The sequence below is a fragment of the Neomonachus schauinslandi genome, chromosome 5 (genome assembly GCF_002201575.2).
Source record: "Neomonachus schauinslandi chromosome 5, ASM220157v2, whole genome shotgun sequence".
Classification (NCBI taxonomy): domain Eukaryota; kingdom Metazoa; phylum Chordata; class Mammalia; order Carnivora; family Phocidae; genus Neomonachus; species Neomonachus schauinslandi.
Genome location: NC_058407.1, coordinates 149,603,419 through 149,623,430, shown reverse-complemented (window position 1 = coordinate 149,623,430; position 20,012 = coordinate 149,603,419). Strand labels below are relative to the sequence as shown.

General features: G+C 51.3%; 1 protein-coding gene across 1 annotated transcript in view; it reads right to left on the bottom strand.

Annotated features, from left to right (window-relative positions):
- Positions 1 to 19,810, bottom strand: part of ABCC1 (ATP binding cassette subfamily C member 1) — a 94,316-nt gene extending 74,506 nt beyond the window's left edge. Inside the window, exons 1-4 of the mRNA XM_044915634.1 lie at positions 19,744 to 19,810; positions 17,139 to 17,264; positions 12,443 to 12,580; positions 11,110 to 11,235 (exon numbers count right to left, since the gene is read on the bottom strand). Of these exons, the coding sequence (XP_044771569.1) occupies positions 11,110 to 11,235; positions 12,443 to 12,580; positions 17,139 to 17,264; positions 19,744 to 19,770 (417 nt within the window). The 5' untranslated portion in view covers positions 19,771 to 19,810. The remainder of the gene's footprint in view (positions 1 to 11,109; positions 11,236 to 12,442; positions 12,581 to 17,138; positions 17,265 to 19,743) is intronic.
- Positions 19,811 to 20,012: the final 202 nt, after the last annotated feature.

The window sequence follows — 20,012 nt, the reverse complement described above, 5'->3', positions numbered from 1 at the left end:
ACATACATACATACATACATACATACATACATACATACATACATACATACACCCCCCCTTCCCCCCAGGAAAGGGATGTCAACACAGAGCCTCTGAGACCACACACAAGGGCTGACTTTCCACGCTGATACATTCAGGTCTATATTCTGAAAGGCACTTTCAGTGAAAGGGTGGGGGTCACCACGCAGTGTTGAGGTCTCTAACAGAGGAGGCCGCTCCACGTTCCAGGATTTTTCAGAGACGGCCTTGGAGAGCCCAACAAGCAAACACGTTCTACCACAGTGGTTTTCCATCCAGGCTGCAGGTGCTTTAAAAACAACACCATACCTGGTCCCCACCTCCCAGAGATTCCAATCAAGCTAGTATGGGGTGGGACCAGAGCATCAAGTTTTTGTGTTTGTTTTTTACTCCCAGAGTCTCCTTGGCCAAGTGGCTTGGCAGGAAATGTCCCAGATAAGCCGCGAATGTCTTGTCACACCTGTTACCACGGAAGCTAAAGACACAAAGCCTCAGAAGCAACCAGAAGTGGCTCCCAACTTGCCCAAAAAGGGATGATGTGAGCCGCGGTCAGGATAGTAAGTAGAAGGGACTGTGACGATCACATATGTTTAAAGACACCATCTCACAAGGACACTGAAAAAAAAAAAAAAAGGGCAACCCCTCGGTGTCGTTCATGAAAAGACACATGTGAACCAAGCCACTATCTGAGAAAACAGAGAGCAAGGGCAGGAGACAAGGATGTCCCCCACCTTTTTTTTTTTTTTTTTTAAGATTTTTATTTATTTATTCATGAGAGACAGAGAGAGAGAGAGAGAGGCAGAGGGAGAAGCAGGCTCCCAAGGAGCAGAGAGCCCGATGCGGGACTCGATCCCAGGACCCTGGGATCATGACCTGAGCCGAAGGCAGACGCTTAACCATCTGAGCCACCCAGGCGCCCCCCCCCCCCACCTTTTCTAAATGAACTTCACCACAGGGTGACCAAAGAGATGAGGGGAAGTGTCTTTGCATAGAAATAGTCCAACCAGGGCGCCTGGGTGGCTCAGTGGGTTAAGCGTCCAACTCTTGATTTCGGCTCAGGTCATGATCTCAGGGTCATGAGATCGAGCCCCACATAGGGCTCTGCGCTGGGCGTGGAGCCTGAGATTCTCTCTCTCTCTCCCTCTACCCCTCGGCCCCTCCCCCGCTAAAAAAATAGTCCAGCTAATAAACAAAGAATGAATGACAGAACATTGAGACAATGCACCATTTTGCAACCACAGTGGATTATTGGAACACTTGGGAGGTACCCAAGGATTATTATGAATGGTTTTAGGCCAGAGGCTGGTGTCACTGCTGTACTGTTTAAAATCCTTATCTTTCAGATATTCTCACTGGGGAGAGTTGGGTGAAGGGCAGACAGGAATTCTACTATTTCTTTTTTTTTTTTTTTTTTTAAGATTTTATTTATTTATTTGACAGAGAGAGACACAGCGAGAGAGGGAACACAAGCAGGGGGAGTGGGAGAGGGAGAAGCAGGCTTCCCACGGAGCAGGGAGCCCGATGCGGGGCTTGATCCCAGGACCCCGGTTTTACGACCCGAGCCGAAGGCAGACGCTTAACGGCTGAGCCACCCAGGCGCCCCTGCAACTTGCTTTTTAAATTTAACTGTATTTCAGGGTGCTTAGCTGGCTCAGTAGAGCACGTGACTCGATCTCAGGGCTGTAAGTTCGAGCCCCATGTTGGGTATAGAGATTACTTAAAAATAAATTTTTTTTTTTTAAAGAGTTTATTTATTTATTTGACAGAGAGACGCAGCGAGAGAGGGAACACAAGCAGGGGGAGCGGGAGAGGGAGAAGCAGGCAGGGAACACAAGCAGGGGGAGCGGGAGAAGTTCGCAGGCTTCCCGTGGAGCAGGGAGCCCGATGCGGGGCTTGATCCCAGGACCCTGGGATCATGACCTGAGCCGAAGGCAGTTGCTTAACCACTGAGCCACCCAGGCACCCAGGAATTCTACTATTTCTGCAACCTTTGGTAAGTCAAGTTGTTTCAAAATAAAAAGTTACTAAATATGTTTAAATCCCTATCTTTCAGAGATATGTACTGAAGTGTTTACACAGTGGGGGGCAGGGTAAAGAAAGAGTCTGTGGCAATCTATTATACGCTGCTACTTCTGTACACATGGGGAAGCTTCCACCATAAAAAGCTCAACGAAAAGCTTCCCCAGTGACGCAAACATGCATCCTGGGCCCAGAACCACTGGGCTCCACTCTGGGGCCACAGGGGGGTGTCAGGAGGTTCCCAGCCCTGCCTGCACCAGAGTCCAACCTGGGGAGCTCATTGAACACGGGTGGGCCAGGGTCCCACCCCAGACCAGCTTAAATCAGTGCCTCTAGGCTGGGGCCCTTGGCCTCAGGAGATTTTTAATAAGGAAATCAGACGCTGTTTGCCTCAAAGACCTGTGTTCCAGACCAACCTGAAGCAGGTAAGTTCAGACTGTGGAGCCAGGGTTCAAATCCCAGGGATGCCATTTTCTCACTGAATGACCTGGGCAAGTCCCTCCACCTCAAAGCCTTGGTTTTCGAATCTGGGAGATGGGAGCGGTGTGTCAGGCTGCTCAGCCTACCTCACACGACTATGAGGAGGGACAAATGAAATGAGTCCACGGGGCTGTGTTGTAAGCTGGAACTTTCCCAACCCAGGGTGGCAACATTATTCGAGGGGGAGGCGGGGGCATTTGTTCTGGAGGCTGGTGGTGGGCGCGTTATCAGGTCAATCTCAAATGCACCTCAACTGTAGCCCAATTCCACCCCAGTGTGAAAAGGTGGGGTCCCAGTGGGGAAGGGGAAGTGGAAGGGGGTGGGGCACAGCTGACAATGACTCATTTATTTCTTGAGCAAATATTTAGGGAGGGCCTGCTTAGGTGCCAGGAGGTAGCTAAGGGCTGGGGACAGAGCTATGCATGAGACAAGAAGGCGAGGTCCCCACCTGATACCGCTTCCCACCGGGGAAGGGGGAGATGGACAATTAGCAGACCGATGTGAATAAACATATAAGTATCAATGGAAGAGTTACAACAAAGAAGAAAAATGAAGGTGCCAGAGAAGGCTGGGGGCCGGGGGCCTGCTTATGCGTGAGGCAGCAAACAGCAAGGAGATGAGAGGGAGGCTATGAATCCCAGTCCTGCCACTTACCAGCTGTGGGACCTTGGCCAAGTTACCTGGTGCGGAGATTAAATGAGATGAAGCATGTTATAAGATTCCTTAGAATAATACCTGGCACAGAGTGAAAGCTGGAAGAAACGGTATTAATGGTATTAATACCAAAATCCGAAACAATAATAACCTCTTCCATTTCTTGCAACCCCACGACACACCGAGCACCGTCCCAGGTGCTTTACACAAGGGTTGGCAAAGAAAGGCCCACAGGCTGGCGGCTTGTCAATAAGGTGTGACTGGCACACAGTGATGCCCGCTCATTTACATACCGTCTACTTTTACATACTGTCTGCTTTTGAGCCACGATGGCTGAAGTGAGTAGTTGCAACACAAGCTACAGGGTCCACAAAGCTGGAAACATTTACTGTCTGGCTCTTTACAGAGAAAGCTGGCTAAGCTCCGCTCACATCAGAGCTCACAAAACCCTGAAACAGGGGTCACTAAGGCAGAAACCAGAGCTTCAATGACGGCCTTTTGCCTCCAAACCCGGTCTTCTTTCAGTCTTGGCATCAACATGGAGCATCACTGTGCGAGTTACAGACCTTGCACAGAGATGCCCAGCAGAGGGGCAGGTGGGGGCTGAGCTGCAGCCCGTGTCCAGCTCAACAAGACCCCCAAGTCCTATGCCTGTGACGGGCTGCATCAGCCTGAAGGAGGCAGGGCCGTGTCCAAATCCATCCACCTACACGTGGTACATTTTTTCCTCATTTGCAAGGAGACGGGGTGCAGACAGCAGGGTGTTAGGCACGTGCACACAGGAGAGGTCCCCAAATCCTGGCATTCTCTCAAAATCTGGCAACTCCAGCCACGGGCAGGAATGAAGCAACCAATTCCGACTGCGGAATCGAAGGCAAATTCATTCCCTTCCCACCCTCCTGGATACAAATGGAGTCGTACCCCCGAGACCCTAAGAAACGACAGCCCAGGGCGCCTGGGTGGCTCAGTTGGTTAAGCGACTGCCTTCGGCTCAGGTCATGATCCTGGAGTCCCGGGATCGAGTCCCGCATCAGGCTCCCTGCTCAGCAGGGAGTCTGTTTCGCCCCCTGACCCTCCCCCCTCTCATGTGCGCGCTCTCTCTCTCTCTCACTCTCTCAAATAAATGAATAAATAAAATCTTAAAAAAAAAAAAAAGAAACGACAGCCCAGAGGGAAAAGATTAATCCTTACTCTGGCCAGGAAAAATCCCAGCTGCTGCGAGAAAATTCTCCCAGCAAACGCAACGAGATCGCCTTATTAACAAGAACATTTCACAGTTTCTAATTTGCACGCTTCAAGAGCTTTGTCCAATTCGCCTCCTCCCTCCTTGGCATCCAAACAGGGATTTTCAGATTACGAGAAGCCACATTACGCAGAGAGACGGCCCGCGTCACCAGCACAGAGAAGGAAATCTCTAAGTTGGAGAGTTGGTTTCTGGAAGTCCCTATGTGACATCAAAGGAAGGCCTTATATGATCACAGACAACTCGAATTCTGAAGTAGTCGAGAACTGATAACTAAAGAAGAAAAACGAAGGGCATGGGTGCTAGATGAGAACCCAGAAGGCATCCCATTCAACCGAAACCAAGCAGAACATTCTCGAAGCTGCCAGCTCGGGGCCTCCCAGCCACTGTGGCTGGAGCAGAGTAAGTCCCGTCCCAGGAAGGAGGAGACTTAATAACAGGTCCCCCAGTCACTCAGAAAGGAGAAAAATTCAGAAAAGCCCTGGAGAAAGGGCAGGGGGAGAAGAACGTCTGATATAGGCAACACAGAGAGAAAGCTACATTCCTTGGCATCCGTATCTGGCACTGGCCGATTTGGCCAGAAACCATGCGGCTTAAACCGATTTGGTACAACAGTCCCAAGCACTGGTTCTTTAAGGATGGGTCATTCATGAGCTCACACCGGGCAGTTTGGGGACCCTGTCTGGGTCCTTCGGCACTCTGGCCTTCTTGTCACACAGTCTCGGGGTCCCCGCACCTCTTTTCTGGTGTTGATTTCTGGTTTTTTTTTTTTGGTTTCCTGCTGGCGAACTCCCACTCTGCACTGCCTTCACGTCCTGCAGTAAGGGGGTGTGTGATACAGTAACACAGCTTGGGGGTGGGTGCTCCGATGTGGCCCCCCATCACCAGCAGCCAGGGTGCCTGGGAAGTGGTTAGAGAAGCAAAGGCTTGGGTCCCACCAAGATCTACTGATGCAGAGCCTCTGGGGGTGGGGCTCAGTGGTCGGTGGTTTACCAGGCCTCCCACGTGATGCACACTCAGCTGTGCTAACCCAGGAGAAGGGCTTTTGATCTTAGGCAAGACCCTCCACCACTCTGGCCCTCCATACTCGCATCTGTACAATGAGGGGAGACTCACAGTCCTGCCTCATCGAGATGCTTCGAAAGGGCTAAGTTAAAAAACAAAAACAAAAAAAACCCCACAACACTGCAGAGGGTCACTGTATGGCTCAGCCTCCCTCCTGACCCGCCTGCACCGCTGGAATGGCTGTGTCACCAGCCTCTCTGTGTCCCACGCACCCTCCTCCTTTCAGCCGGGGAGGGAATGGGGGGGGAGGCGGGTCCTCCAAAACACCTCCAACCTGAGCGTGTCACTCCCCACGCTGAGAATCTTCCATCAGGTCAAGATCGCAAGTCCTCATGGTGACACACAATCCTACCCTTGATTTTGCACGCTCGGCTCCTTGGCCCATGCAACCCAGCCAAGCAGACCATGCAGTTCCCAAACACCCACAAGTTCCTTTATACGGCTGGATCTCTGCACATGCTCAGTCCTCTGCCGGGAGCACCTTCCCATGCAGCCTTATTGGCCTGGCCAACGGCCTCTCATTTCTTGGACACAGGCCTCTCCTCAATGGTCAGGTTTGTTCATTTCGGTCCTCACAGTCTGGCTGAGCACCAAGCACCACCCGCCCCCACCCCACACCGAATTACTAACGACCAACAGCATAAAGGAGAAAAGCCTTCAACACAGAGTTTACGACGCTTTCATAAACAGTCCAAGCTCCGTGGCTGCCTCTGGGCTGTGCGGGGTACAGACTGACCAGGAGGGGCAGCAGGGAACTTTCTGGGGGTCCTGGTAATGTTCTAGATCTCAACAGGGGCTTGGGTGACTCGTCTGTCAGCAAACATCAAATGGTAACTTCAGATTCAGGCATTTCACTATGTAAATTCTGCTTTAAGTAAATCAGAACTGTTAAACAGATCCGGAACTCTAGCTCGTGGTTTGCACGGTGAAGTGTTTGGGGGAAGGATCCTAAGGATTTCAAAGTAAGTTTCAGATACCAAAAAAAAAAATTAGCGGGTCGGCTAGTCGGCTGGCTGGTCGGTTGGTCGGCTGGTTGGCTGGCTGGTCGGCTGGTCGGCCAGATATGTGATCAAGCAAGATTAGCAAAATGTTAACTGTGAAATCGGACTGGTGAGTAGATGGGTATTCATTGTGTCATTCTTCCAACTTTTCTGTGAGTTTGACATGCTCACAGCAATATATTGGGGGGGAAATATATTCCATATTTATGGACAGGGCTAAAAATACTTCTTACGCCAAATGAACTGAGCAATTTTCCTGAATGTGCTAAACCAATGCTTTTCAACCGTGAACCACCCGTGGATCTTGTTAAAACGAGACTCTGACCCAGCAGGGCTCAACTGGCCTAAGACTCTGCATTTCTAACAGCACCTGGGGAATGCTGATGCAGCTGGTCTGAAGACCCCACTTTGAGAAGTCTATGCTAGGACGACATTAGCCCTTGACACCTCCAAGTGCAAATGGAAACACCCTCCTGCACCCACCCCACCCTAAGCAGGAGGCTCGGGACCAACAAGCGGAAGGATCACAGGCGGGGGCCAGACAGGAACCTCAAGAGAGCCCCGTGAGGCTTGGTCAGCCACTCCCAGATTCCAGGCAGCCCAGGGCCTGGAGGAGAGGGGTGAGCAGCCCTAGCAAAAAACCAAGGCCAGAACAGACATCTGAGTCACGCAAAGGGCACAGGGCCAGCTGGGGAGGACACCGGCTTCGGTGACTCAGCAAGACAGAGCCCGGAGAAGCCCAGCGCTGCCGGCTCCCGTGCAGGCCGGGCCACCCCAGGGGCATGGCTGACTGCCCCCTCCGAGGACAGGCAACGTATGACCGCAGCTCTGACCTCAGGAGAGCAGCTGGGGCTAGGCTCTCCGCATCTCTGGGGCTCCAGTGTAATGCAAGCCCTGAGGATGAAGGGGAGACAGGCAGAGAAAGCACCTAACAGTGTGTCCCTCCCCGATCACAGGCCTCAGATCCCAGGGGGAAGGGGCTGCGCCAAATGGAGCCTCCAAATGGGGCCTCAACCCATTTTCAAGAAGGGGGCACTGAGGTCCTAGAAGGAGGAGGGACTTGCCTGAGGTCACAAATCTAAGTCCTAGACCCTGATTCTCAGGCTTCCCAGGCTTCATCGCGACTGGAGTTACACAGCTGTTTGTCCACTCACCCATTCAATGGCCGTCCCCTGCAAGGCCACAAGCTTCCTGAGGGTACCCCGTAGACTGCACTGTCCAAAGACGGCCAGACATCATGTGCCATCCCACAAGCTCTTCTTAGGACGAGACCTGACATCTCCCCCATCTAGAGGTGGGGGCTGTGTCCCCACCCGCCGAACCCAGGCCGACTTTTGGGATGGCCTCCACTGAGAGAGTGGCAGGAGTGACACTATGGGATGTCTGGGACTGGGTCATAAGCGGTGACACAGCTTCCACCTGGCTCGCTGTCTAGGAACACTCGCTCTCAGACGCGAGCAGCCCCACCGTGACGTCACCCAGGCCACCAAGACATGGACTGTCAAGTCCATCGGAGGCTCAGGCCAGGGGCCAGCGCTAACCACCAGACACGGGAGCGAGGGTGGCTACTGTCGGAGAGACCCCACGGGGGAGCCGCCCAGCTGGCCCGGGCAACGCCCAGGACTGTGAAACCTAATAATAAACTACTGTTTCTTGGAGCCAAATTCAAGGTGGTTTGTCACGGAGTCATAGATAACTGTAGTGAGGCACGAACCACATCGACTTCACACCCTGCTGTGTCCCCAGAACCAAGCACAGTATCCAACAGATGCTTAACGAATGTCTACTGAAGGGCTAAAGGGAGCCTGGGGTCTACCCAACCCCAACCGGAGGCTCCTCTTCCGTGACACCCTGTTGCTTCCACCATCAGATTCAGGGTGTAAGTTAGGGTCTAACAGGCCGACCATCTTCTCTAAGCTTAGATTCCTCATGAAAAAAAGAATGGCTGGACACAAGAGTCAGGGTGTCCCAGGCCCCGGGCGTGGCAGAGCAGGCCCCAGGCCCCGGCTGCTGAGAACACAGAAAACACAACAGGACGAAGAAGCCAGCTCTGCGAGCACCCAGGCAAGAAGCTAAAGGAACTTTATCCAAATCCCCAGAGGGAACCAGAAATCAGAAACTCCCTCCCCCATAGAGCACCTGAGACCATCCCCCGTGGAGGGTGGCTTTCCAGGTCTTACAGGGAACCTGAGGAGCCAGTCGAGCTCCAGGCCGCCCTGCCAGCTTCTCTCAGGCTCAGCTGACCCTCAGAGCAACCCAGGGTCCGCCGTCACTCGGGTGGGTCTGACTTGTTCGCCGTGCGCTCTCCAGCTTGAAAGCACAGGCTGACATTTAATAAATGTTTCCTGATGGGGACACGCCACGGCCATGTACACAAACACTGAGGCACAGGAGACCCCAAGCCATAGACATCTGAGCCCTTCCTCCGTGCCAGGCGTGAGCTGGGATCCAATGGGTGTCCCAGGCATGGTCGCTGCCCTTGTCAACTTTATACACACGCAAACACACACACACGCACAAGAACACACGAATGCACATATGCACACAAACACAGACACATTTTGGTGCAAACATGTGACCAAAAACATATGCACATGCACACATACAAAAACCTGCACACACACCTATGTGCACATACATGCACGTGCACGCGCACACACACACACACTGCAAATTTCTCCAACACCGTTCCTCCTTGAGCAGGGAAGTCCAAGATTGGAGCCTCTCAGAATGCACACCAAGACACTGGTTTCGAACAAACACTTTGGCAAGTGTCAACCTCCTCCATGCCAATTCCCCACAGGTGCCTTCACCACCCACAAAGGCAGCCTCGGCCTTTTGCTGAGGAGCAGGCCAAACCCAACAGAACCACAGCAGCTGAAAACTGCCCCTGCTGCAATTTCCCTGGTTAACAGCCGACTAACCACAAACAAAGCGTCAAATAAATGCTCCAAAGCTTCCCCTCCCACTCAGAATAAAACCCAATGGCTCAGGCAAACACAGGCAACTGTCCCCACATGTGAGATGCCGTGTCTTAGCCGTCTCTGGCCTCTCACTGTTCCAGCCATACTGGCCTTTCCTGCGGCTCCCCTGACATTTCACGGCAGCTCCTTCCCCAGGGCCTTTGTACTTGCCAGCCCTCTGCCTGGACCCCTCTTCCTCTGGGTATCTGCTCAGCTCGCTCCCTCGCTCCAGTGAGGTTTCATGAGGGAGGCCTTCCCTGATGGCTCCTATCACTTCGAAACTACCCATGACCTTCAACCAACATATCAATTTCCTTTCCAGGCTTTCTTCTCCTCAGGATTTACTGCCACCTGACTGATAATACTTGGTTCCTGGGTTACTGTTCGTCCGCCCCTCTCCCGCCCACCCCCATGGCAACGCAGGCATCAGGTGGACAAGAACTGCTTTATTCACTGCCACAGTCCTGTGCCCAGATCGGGGCCTGGTACGTGGCACTGGATGGAAAGAGGGAGGGAAGAAGGGGGAGAAGGAGGGAGACGGGGAAGGTGGAAGGAAGAGAGGGAAACAGAGAGGAAGAACGGAGGCAGCCGTGGTAAAGGACTATGTCCCCCTTTATTCCATCAGCAGGAAGACTGGCTGTTTCTCCACCCCACCCACTCATATCCACGGGTACATACAGAATTTCCATGTGCCTCCAACAGACAGAACAAACCAAGGGTCTCCAACTCAAATCCCCAGGGGCCAGGCACAGACCGTAAAAGAAGCAAGACTATATAATGCAAGAGGGAGTGGTGGGGATTGCAGTAAAGTAGGGCCATGCACCCCAGCTGAGGTCAAACCGCAGCTGTGGGGGATAATGGTCCGAACACTGCCAGAACTTCTTGTTTTTCTAGAAAACCTGCATAGTTAGAATTTATGGGAAATTGGGCGCCTGGGTGGCTCAGATGGTTAAGCGTCTGCCTTCAGCTCAGGTCATGATCTCAGGGTCCTGGGATCGAGTCCCGCATCGGGCTTCCTGCTCCTTGGGAGCCTGCTTCTCCCTCTGCCTCGCTCTCTCTCTCTCTGTCTCTCATGAATAAATAAATAAAATCTTAAAAAAAGGGGCGCCTGGGTGGCTCAGTTGGTTGAGCGACTGCCTTCGGCTCAGGTCATGATCCTGGAGTCCCTGGATCGAGTCCCGCATCGGGCTCCCTGCTCCGCGGGGAGTCTGCTTCTCCCTCTCCCACTCCCCCTGCTTGTGTTCCCTCTCTCGCTGTGTCTTTCTCTGTCAAATAAATAAATAAAATCTTTAAAAAAAAAAAAAAAAATCTTAAAAAAAAAAAAGAATTTATGGGAAATTTCCTAACTTTTAAATGTTTGCTCACATGTTCTAAAATCACTATGGCAATCAAATGAGAAAACCTACATGCCTGCAAGACACAGCAGTTTACAATTATAAATTCAATTCCCTCCTTAAGTCCCCCTAGCCAAAGCTAGGCCTCTATTTTTCCATCTGTAGAGTGGGATGATGATACAACCTCTCTCTGGGCCTTTGGGGAAATGGAATGAGATCCCAGATGGACGATATTGGCACAGATGTCTAACCCACAGAAGCCTGCACGGTGCAATATTTTTCTCACACGCGCGCATGCACGCACACACGCACGTGTCTCTGATCACACTTACGGGGTCGTGGATGGTTTCAGAGAACAGGGGTGGTCGGTCCGAGAAACAGGACAGCACGAGCTGCATCAGCACGAGGGAAAAGTAAATGTAGAAAGTGACATCGCGAAACACGTCGATTTCAGCATCCTAAACGTGAGCGGAGGAAGGAAGAGAAGATCACCTTCTGAAAGCAGCCTGCAGAGGCCGGGGTAGGGGAGCAGGCTGCAGACCCAGAAACAAGCTCTCCTGCCCTGAGCCACCTCCCCCAACAGGAGAGAGGCGGTTACATCACGGTGTGGTCCCCGATACCCCGTGAGGGTGGCCCACGTGGTGAAGGGAGGCTCGGGCGTGGGAGTGAAGCAGGCCCACATTCAAGGCCTGTCTCTTTGTACCGGCCCCTGATGTTGCCAGCTCACTCAACCTTTCTGCATTTCAGTTTCTATAAACGGATCAGCAGTTCTCAGTCGGGGGCGATGTTGCCTCCCAGGGAACACCCGGTAGTATCTAGAGACATTTCTGTTCACCCTGACTTGGGCACTGCTCCTGACACCCAGTGGGTGGAGGCCTCGGATGCCACCCCCACCCCCCAAACATCCTACGAAGGTCAGGACAGCCCCTTACAACAAAGATGTCTTGGGCCCAAAATGTTAATTAGTGCTGAGGCTCAGAAACTCCATCGGAATAATCGTGAGCCGTCAATAGGATTACTCATGGAAAAAAAAAAAAAAAAAAATACTTCGTCCCTGCCTGGCACCTTGGAAACATGACCTCAATATAGGTCAGCTGCCCTGAGTACAAAGACTGCCTGTACTGAACACCACAGGTGCTCAATAAATGTTCAAGATACCGACTGGCTTGAAGGTGGCAGAGAACAGCAGGGTAGCGTCTAAAAAAGCACGCTCCTCCGATTTCCTGGGAGCGGCGTATGGTAGCCAATGTGAACCACTTCTTAGCCAGAGTGGTGGCTGATGGCACCGAGGTAACACGGGGACAGGTATCGGGCCCCGCAGGGGGGCAGCCGTTCTGCAAACACCACTCCCCACTCAGCTCTGTTCCAGACTGACGGTAACTAGAGCTGAATTGCCTTGCTGTTTACTACCGAGAGAGGCTTAGAGGGTGATGTGCCTTTGCCTGTGGCTCCCATCCCTGGGCCCCTGAAGCTACGTAACTAAGTGGAACCCTGAGGAAAGAAGGTTCTAGAACAAAGGCTGGATGAGCTAGGGAAATCCCTGGTTAAGGAGCTGGGCCCGGGTAGCACCCATCCTCTGGTTCCCATGGCGACGTAAGCTGGAAGGAGCAAGCATCCCTGCCAAGGGGCCACTGCGGGAAGATGTGGAATAAGGCCACCACTTACCTCTTTTAAGGCAGTCATGATTTTAGATCGCAAGATGGCAAGGGCACACAGTAGGGCTACAAGCCAGAAAGTGAGCATGATCCCCGAGGACTGGACTCCCTTCCTTCTCTCGAGCTGAATCAAAAAGGTAGCAAGCAACTGCGAGAGAGAAGCATACAACAGGATTTGTCAGAAGACCAGGCCCCAGGCCCCCACAGTCCTGGCAGATGCAGATGTTAGGCCTGCAGTAGGGCTGCCCTCAGCTCAGTGGTGCCAAAAAACAGCCTGGGGAGGACCCAGCTCCAGTGCCAGCCCTGCTCTTGCCTTGCTGGGTGACCCTGGACAAGTCACTGACCTCTTCTGAGCCTCCGATGCCTCCAACTACAGCATGTAACATGGAAGTGGTGGGAATTTAAGGAGACTGTGTATAGATGTGGGACAGGATGGCAGAGTCGGAGGGCAACTCAGTTTACAAGAGAGAGGCACACTTTTTCCTGAATGAATGGGCATCGCTGAGTGCCAATAAAACTTTATTTACAAAAACAGGCAGTGGACCGACCCTTCATTTACAGGTACTCCCAGCCCTGACAGAGACTAATTATATTCTCCTCTGGGCAACAGTGAAGACTGGTCTCTTTCATAAGGAGATGAAGGTTCTGTCATCTGCCTACATTTATACATCTCATCTGCAGGGAACTTTATTAGAATGACGGTGGGTGGGGGAGGTTGGGATTTTCTTTTATTCCTGATACGTGAGGCTCTCACTCCATTTCACACATGACTTAACGATCAGGGAGAGAAAATAAGCGAGGAGGAGGAGAAAGAAAGACAAAGGAGGAGAAAGGTCACGGTCACTCCCCGGACAAGCAGAGCTGGCCTCCCGAGGCCCATCCCCAAAGCCGGTCATGAGCCAGACTTCTGAGGAGCTAAAGGTCACCCACGGTACCTGCCCTTACTCCCCAGAAGCATATCCACCTGTCTGTCCTCATCCATCCTCCTTGGGGGGACCCCTATTTCCCTCACTCTGCACATTTAATCCATCAGCAGCTCACACTGGCCCTGCCACCAGGACTGATCCTCAGTTTACCCACCACTCCCCCTGGCCCCAGCCTCCTCCCCTCGCACTGCGTGACCCCATGGGCCCCCCACTGGCCTCCCAGCTTCCCCTCTTGCCCCAATAATACCATCTGTTCTCCACTCAGAGGCTACAGTCGGCTTTTCAATACACAGAGCCAGGCATGCCACACCCTTGCTCCAAACGTCTCCCTGTTTTAACCTGGGGTCCAAGGACAGGCTGCGGCTAGAACCCAGAGGTCCGTGAACTTGGACGGGAGAACAATTACATCTTCGCTTTCGCTCAAATCAGCACCACCGGTCACTGAGTGAAGGCAATAAACTGCACAGCATTAGCGGTACCTGGGGCCCTGTCACCATTAGAAATTGTATCTGAAAATATATAGGTGAAGGTGTCTCCCATGATCACGTACGCTCATCACAACTTGGAAATTCAGAAGCATTCCTACCCGCTGGTAGATCTTGATTTGAAGTGCACATATATGTTTCCCTTGTTTTTTTTTAATCTTTTGCTAACTGTGTTTAAATACAGTTGGTTTTCCAAACCCAGGGCCCTGCACCTGAACAATGGATAAACACTGTGTGGTGAAACCATGCCATCAAACCCACAGAGCAACTTAAAAACAAACAAACGAAACATCTCTGGACACACACAAGGCGGCTGAACTGCAGGTCTGAGAAGTTAGCCTCACACAGCCCCAGCCAGCATGGTGCCATTCACATGACATTCTGGAAAAGGCAAAGTGATAGGGACAGAAAACACACCCACGGTTGCCAGGGGATGGGGGTGTGGAGGGAGGGGCTGACCACAAAGCGGGGGCAGCACGAGGGAACTTTTTAGGGGGATGGGACTGTTCTGGACCTCAACTGTGGAGCTGGTAGTTACATGACAGTGTGGGTTTATCACAACTCATGAACTTATCTTTTTTTTTTAAAAAGTGAATTTTACCATATCTAAATTACACCTTAAGTAAAAACACGGATGTCATCACAAAATCTTCATATGTGTGTGTATGCTGGGTTTCCTTTGCGATCCTTTGTATTTATGTTAGGAGCATGATCCTCAGACCTGACTGGCAAAGGAGAAAGGGACCCATGGCACAGAAAAAGTTTTAGAACCCACGTTTGGGAATGCAAAACAAAACCCACTCACCCTGAAGCTCAAGGTCCTACGGGGTCAGGCCTCTGCCCTTCTTGCCATCCCCGCTCCCCTCCTTACTCCTTCAGCCACACAGGCCACCCCCCCCATTTCTCCCTCTGACCCCAGGACTTTTGTACGTGCTATTCTCTCCAATTGGACAGTCCTCTTCAACTTTTTAACATCGTGCTCATCGTTTAGCCTCAGCTCCATCACCCCTTCTTCCTTAGCCCCCAGACCAAAAACATTCGCCAAACTTCACCCCATGGCACTCTGCACAAGAGCAAACACTTTGTGCCTTTTGGGGGAATCGTTCGTTGAGTATTTGTTTGCACAACTGGACATATGCTCCGTGAGGGCAGGAACCGTGTCTAACTTATCTCTAATTCCTGGCAATCTGCTGGCTGCTCTCATCCCATAGCCCTGGTGCCTGTATACCCCTGCCCCCGGGGGTGTGGAGAGAATGTCACTGTAGCACAAACAGCAGGGCCGATCCTTCACTCTGTCATGGAGCCCACAGGGGAAGAGAGACACTGAGGCTCTCAGAGGCCAATTCACCTCTTAGCTAGCTCAGAGCCTCAAATGGCATAAAGCCCAGTGACCCTCAGCCCATCACACCCATGTCGCCAGCATCACAGACATACTCATGAATGAAGAATCAGAAGACCAGGAAGAGGGAAAATTTAGGAATCACGAGCCAATCCAGCCAAACCCAGTCCACCTTTACACCTTCTTGCCCAAATTTCAGGCCAGCAAAATCAAGCTCTTCATCTGCCAACTCCCTTGACACATTTATGGAGTGCTTATTACATGCGAGGCATGGTGCCCGGCTATGGGGACACAGAGGTGAACAAAGCCCACAGGGAGAGCCAGGTTTTGGCAAAGAACCCCACAAACAGTGGAGCAGACCCTGGGGTGTGAAGCCGGTTCTGCCACTTACTGGCTGTGTGACCTTGGGTCAGTTCCTTCATTTCTCTGTATCTCAACGTGCTTATCTATGAACATAGGGATAATGAGCAAAAATCCCCAAATGAGTTAATATGTAAAGGGATCAGGACTGTTAACAAGTATAATAAAGACTCATGGCCCACAGGACACCTGGACAGCTCAGTCGGTTAAGCAGTTACCTTTGGCTCAGGTCATGATCCCAGAGTCTTGGGATCGAGCCCCACATCGGGCTCCTTGCTCAGCAGGGAGCCTGCTTCTCCCTCTCCCACTCCCCCTGCTTATGTTCTCTCTCTCTCTCTCAAATAAAATCTTAAAAAAAAAAAAAAAAAAGATCCACAGCCCTCCATACTCTGGTTCCAACTTGCCTTTCCTTTCCCATCTTCTGTCACCTCTGCTGTCCACCCCCTGAAGCCCCACTCCACATTCTTACTTCACAGATGACCACTCCTTCATCCCCAGCCTCTAACCATTACTTCCTTGGACACACTGCTCTCCCAGCTCAAAACATCCTGCCCCAGGGCGCCTGGGTGGCTCAGTTGGTTAAGCGACTGCCTTCGGCTCAGGTCATGATCCCGGAGTCCCGGGATCGAGTCCCGCATCGGGCTCCCTGCTCGGCGAGGAGCCTGCTTCTCCCTCTGACCCTCCCCCACTCATGTACTCTCTCTCTCTCTCTCTCATTCTCGCTCTCTCAAAATAAATAAATAATCTTTAAAAAAAAAAAAAACATCCTGCCCCGAACCTGCTTCCCTCTTCATTCTCCAACATGCAAGGGCTAGGCTCGCTGAGAACTTTCCAGGCTTCTCCGAGAACCAAGGTATGGGGTGCATATGCAGGAAGGGCCCTTAATTCAGAGCACATCACTGTGGCATGCGGGCGCTAAAACCATGGCCTCTGCAGCGACCACCCCCCGTTCAGCTATGTATTAGCTGTATGACCCTGAGGACATTTGATGCCTCTATGCCTTAGTCCCCTCCCCTGCCAAAGGGGGACAAGGTTGTTCTGAGAACAGATGAATTCTAATTTCTAATTTCAAGACATGTAAATCACCAAGAATGGTGCCAGGCACACATTAAGGACTTAAGCTGTAAGAAAGCTGTTACCCTGGCTGTGTTTCCCACACAATAATGGACCCCTGTGGGGCAGGATAGTTTCCTATTCAGCTTGGCATCCCAGCCCTTAAGCCAGAGGCTGAAAGCTCAAGAGGACTTTAGGTCCCAGACAATTAATATAAACGGCTGAGCCAGCCAGTACAAGAACAGAACACAGCCGGGACAACAAAGGTGGTGCCCACCATCAGCCTCAGTGGCAAAGGAGGGCAACAGGGCACAGGGAAGACTGCGGCCAAGTGCACGGCACATGCCCCCTTTAAAGGCTGCACTCATCTCTCAGCTCTGGCTGACTGTTGCTCCAGAAGACTATGAGGCTGGGGTTGACATCTTTGAATTTTTCAAGAAAAGCCAGAGTTCTGGATTTTTATTGTGAGATGTTCTCATTTCTACACGCTGGCCACTAATTTTGGCCTCCACGGTGCCTGGCGGATAGCTAGCTCCCACTTACCATGGTGATGCCCAAGAGGGTTGGGCTGACCAGAAACACTGGGGCCAGGAATTTGCCCCAACTTCTTTCCCAGAAAGAGTAGAAGAGGTCTGCCCAGCAGACGATCCACAGCAAAAATCCCAAGGCCTGGAAGAAAAGGACATATATGTCTTACAAGAGATGGCACTGGAACTTCCCCCAGCAGACCCCTGCAAAAAGCTCAGCCTTGGAGGGACCAGCCAATCCCTCAACTATCAGCTGCGGTCCTTAGATACAGCACATAGCCTCTGGAGCATGGGCAAGGCCTAGGTAGGGGGAGCCACCCTCTGGACCATCACACACTAGCCTGTAACCATGCACCCAGGGCATGACTGTTTGGTCGGTCCCTGGTCTTCCCATCCCCGGAAAATTCAAGAGCTTGGTCTATAGCTTACCTCCATCTGCTACACTGGACACTTGTATAAGGCACCTCACACAGTAAGCATTCATTCAACAACATTCACTGGGTACCTACTAATGGCCACATTCTTTTCAAAGTGCCAAGGATACAACAGTGAACGAAACAGACAAAAGTCCCTGCCTTTGTGGAGCGGACATTCTAGTGGGGGACAAAACGGGCAAGAAACAAACTGAAAAACAGATAATGCCAGAGAGTGATAAGTGACAGGAGGAAAAAGAAAACAGGTAACACAGGGTGGTCAGGGAGGACCCTTGCAATCAGGTGACATACAGGTAAGGAGCCAAATGTGGATATTTGAGGGAAAGAACAATTCAGTTCCAAGGAACAGGAAGTGCAAAGGCCCTGGGGTAGGGAACATGTGTGACAGGTTTATGGTTGCTGTAGAAGGAGCGATGAGTATGGTAGAGAGCTGAGGAGGAGCCTGGGACCAGATCAGGCTGGGCCACAGTGGGTGAGGATTTTATTCCCCATGGTGAAAAGCTACTGGAGGCTTTCTGAGCAAGGCTTTTTGTTTGTTTGTTTCTTTGTAAAATCTGTTTTACATTTTAAAGGGAGATGTTGCTCCCCCCAAAAAAGTACAAAGTGCTCCCAAAGGTCTGAGAGGAAGACATTAAATCTGGATAGCATAGGGAAATGGATAGCATTTGGTGTGGTATGAATGAGACATGTTTGGATGGGGGTACTGTAGGCAAAGCTTCAGTAAAAACACTCAAGTTCTCCTGTTTTGGGGGAACTAAGTCTTGGGAAACATGGCTTTAAAAATGAAGTGAGATACTTGCTAAGTGGAGAAGAGCGAGTAGAATGAGGAGTGTGACATGCAACTGTTCTCCACATGTCTTCCCTGAGGAAGCTTATTCTTGAAGGGGAGACACGGTCCCTGTACGGTGGACATACCAGGCAACACTTTGACTAGCGATCAAAATGAACGCCCTCAATCCGGGGTGGATGAACACCACATGACCCTAGGTGTAATACCCCCAAGGGACACCACCTCCTCCGTGGTTTTCCAGCTGGATATGCGTTACCCACATCATGAGGACACATCATGCAGGCTCGAGCTGAGCAACTCCCTTCCAAACAACTGGTCCCCGTTCTTCCAATCCGTCAGTGTCAAAGGAAGGTGAGGTGTTCTTCCAGATTAAAGTCTCCAAAGAGACACCAGGACTAAAGACACCACATGAGGGACACCCGCGTGGCTCCGTCGGGTTAAGAGTCTGACTCTTGGTTCAGGCTCAGGTCATGATCTCAGGGTGGTGAGATGGAGCCCCACGTTGGGCTCCACACGCAGCATGAAGTCTGCTTCAGATTCTCTCTCTCCCTCTCCCTCCTGCTCACTCACTCTCTCTCTCTCTCTCAAATAAATAAACAAAATCTTTTTTAAAAATGAAAAATAAAAGCAATGCATGAATCTAGACTGGATCTTGAATGGGATTGGGGGAGTAGTTCTAGAAAGGACAGGATTGGGACAAGTGACAAAATTGAAATATGGACAGATTTTTTAAAAAGTATTGTGGCCACATTAAATTGCCTGAATTTAGTAACTGTACTGTCGTTACGTAAGGGAATGACCCTGTTTTGAGAAAAGACACGCTGGAAGAACCAACGAGTAAACATAACACGGATGCTACCGGTTCTCAAATGATTCAGAAAAAATAGATCATGTGTGTACGGAGAGAGGAAGAGCCAATCATAAAAAAGTGTGGCAAAATGTTAGAACTTGGTGAGTAACGGGTTTTCAGCGCTGGGGGGATTTCCTGGGATCCTCCTTGCCACTGTTCCACAGTTTGAAATTGTTTCAAGGTAAAAACTTTTTTTTTTTTTTGGGAAATAAAAAGGATAGCCTCAGGCCAGGTAGGAAGACCTCCTGATTATCCCCTGATAATCTCTCAAGATCGAGCCTCGCACGCTCACCCTAATGATGGGGAATCAAGGGCTCAGGGAGGTCAGAACATATGTTCAAGGTCATACAGCTAGGAAGAGGCACAGCCCGCATCTGCACCCACGTCTAAAACCAGAGCCTCAGCCTTCAACCACAACGTCATGTCTGCCTTCTAGAAAAAAGGAACTCGGGTGGTTAGAAGAAACATGTCAGTCTTCACCAACCACCGGTCCCCAACCCAAGCACACCCCGCCTCCCCCACCACGAGGAAATCCTAAGTGACTTACAGTTTTGGTTTTGTTGAGATAGGTCATCTGAATGTAGCCCCGGTCATGGCATGAGAGATAGAGGAAGTAGAAGGGAAAGCAGACCCAGAGGTAAGAACAAGGCACCCACACGAGGAACGTGTTCTGAAAGCACTTGGTGAAGTCGGGGTTGCTGGTGTTCCACGTGATGTCCCACGCCTGAGGAGAGAAACAGATACAGGGTCAAGGGGCCGCACCAAGGAGGGACAGGCGTCTGTGTGGAGATCAAAACCGTGCAAGAAAATAGACAG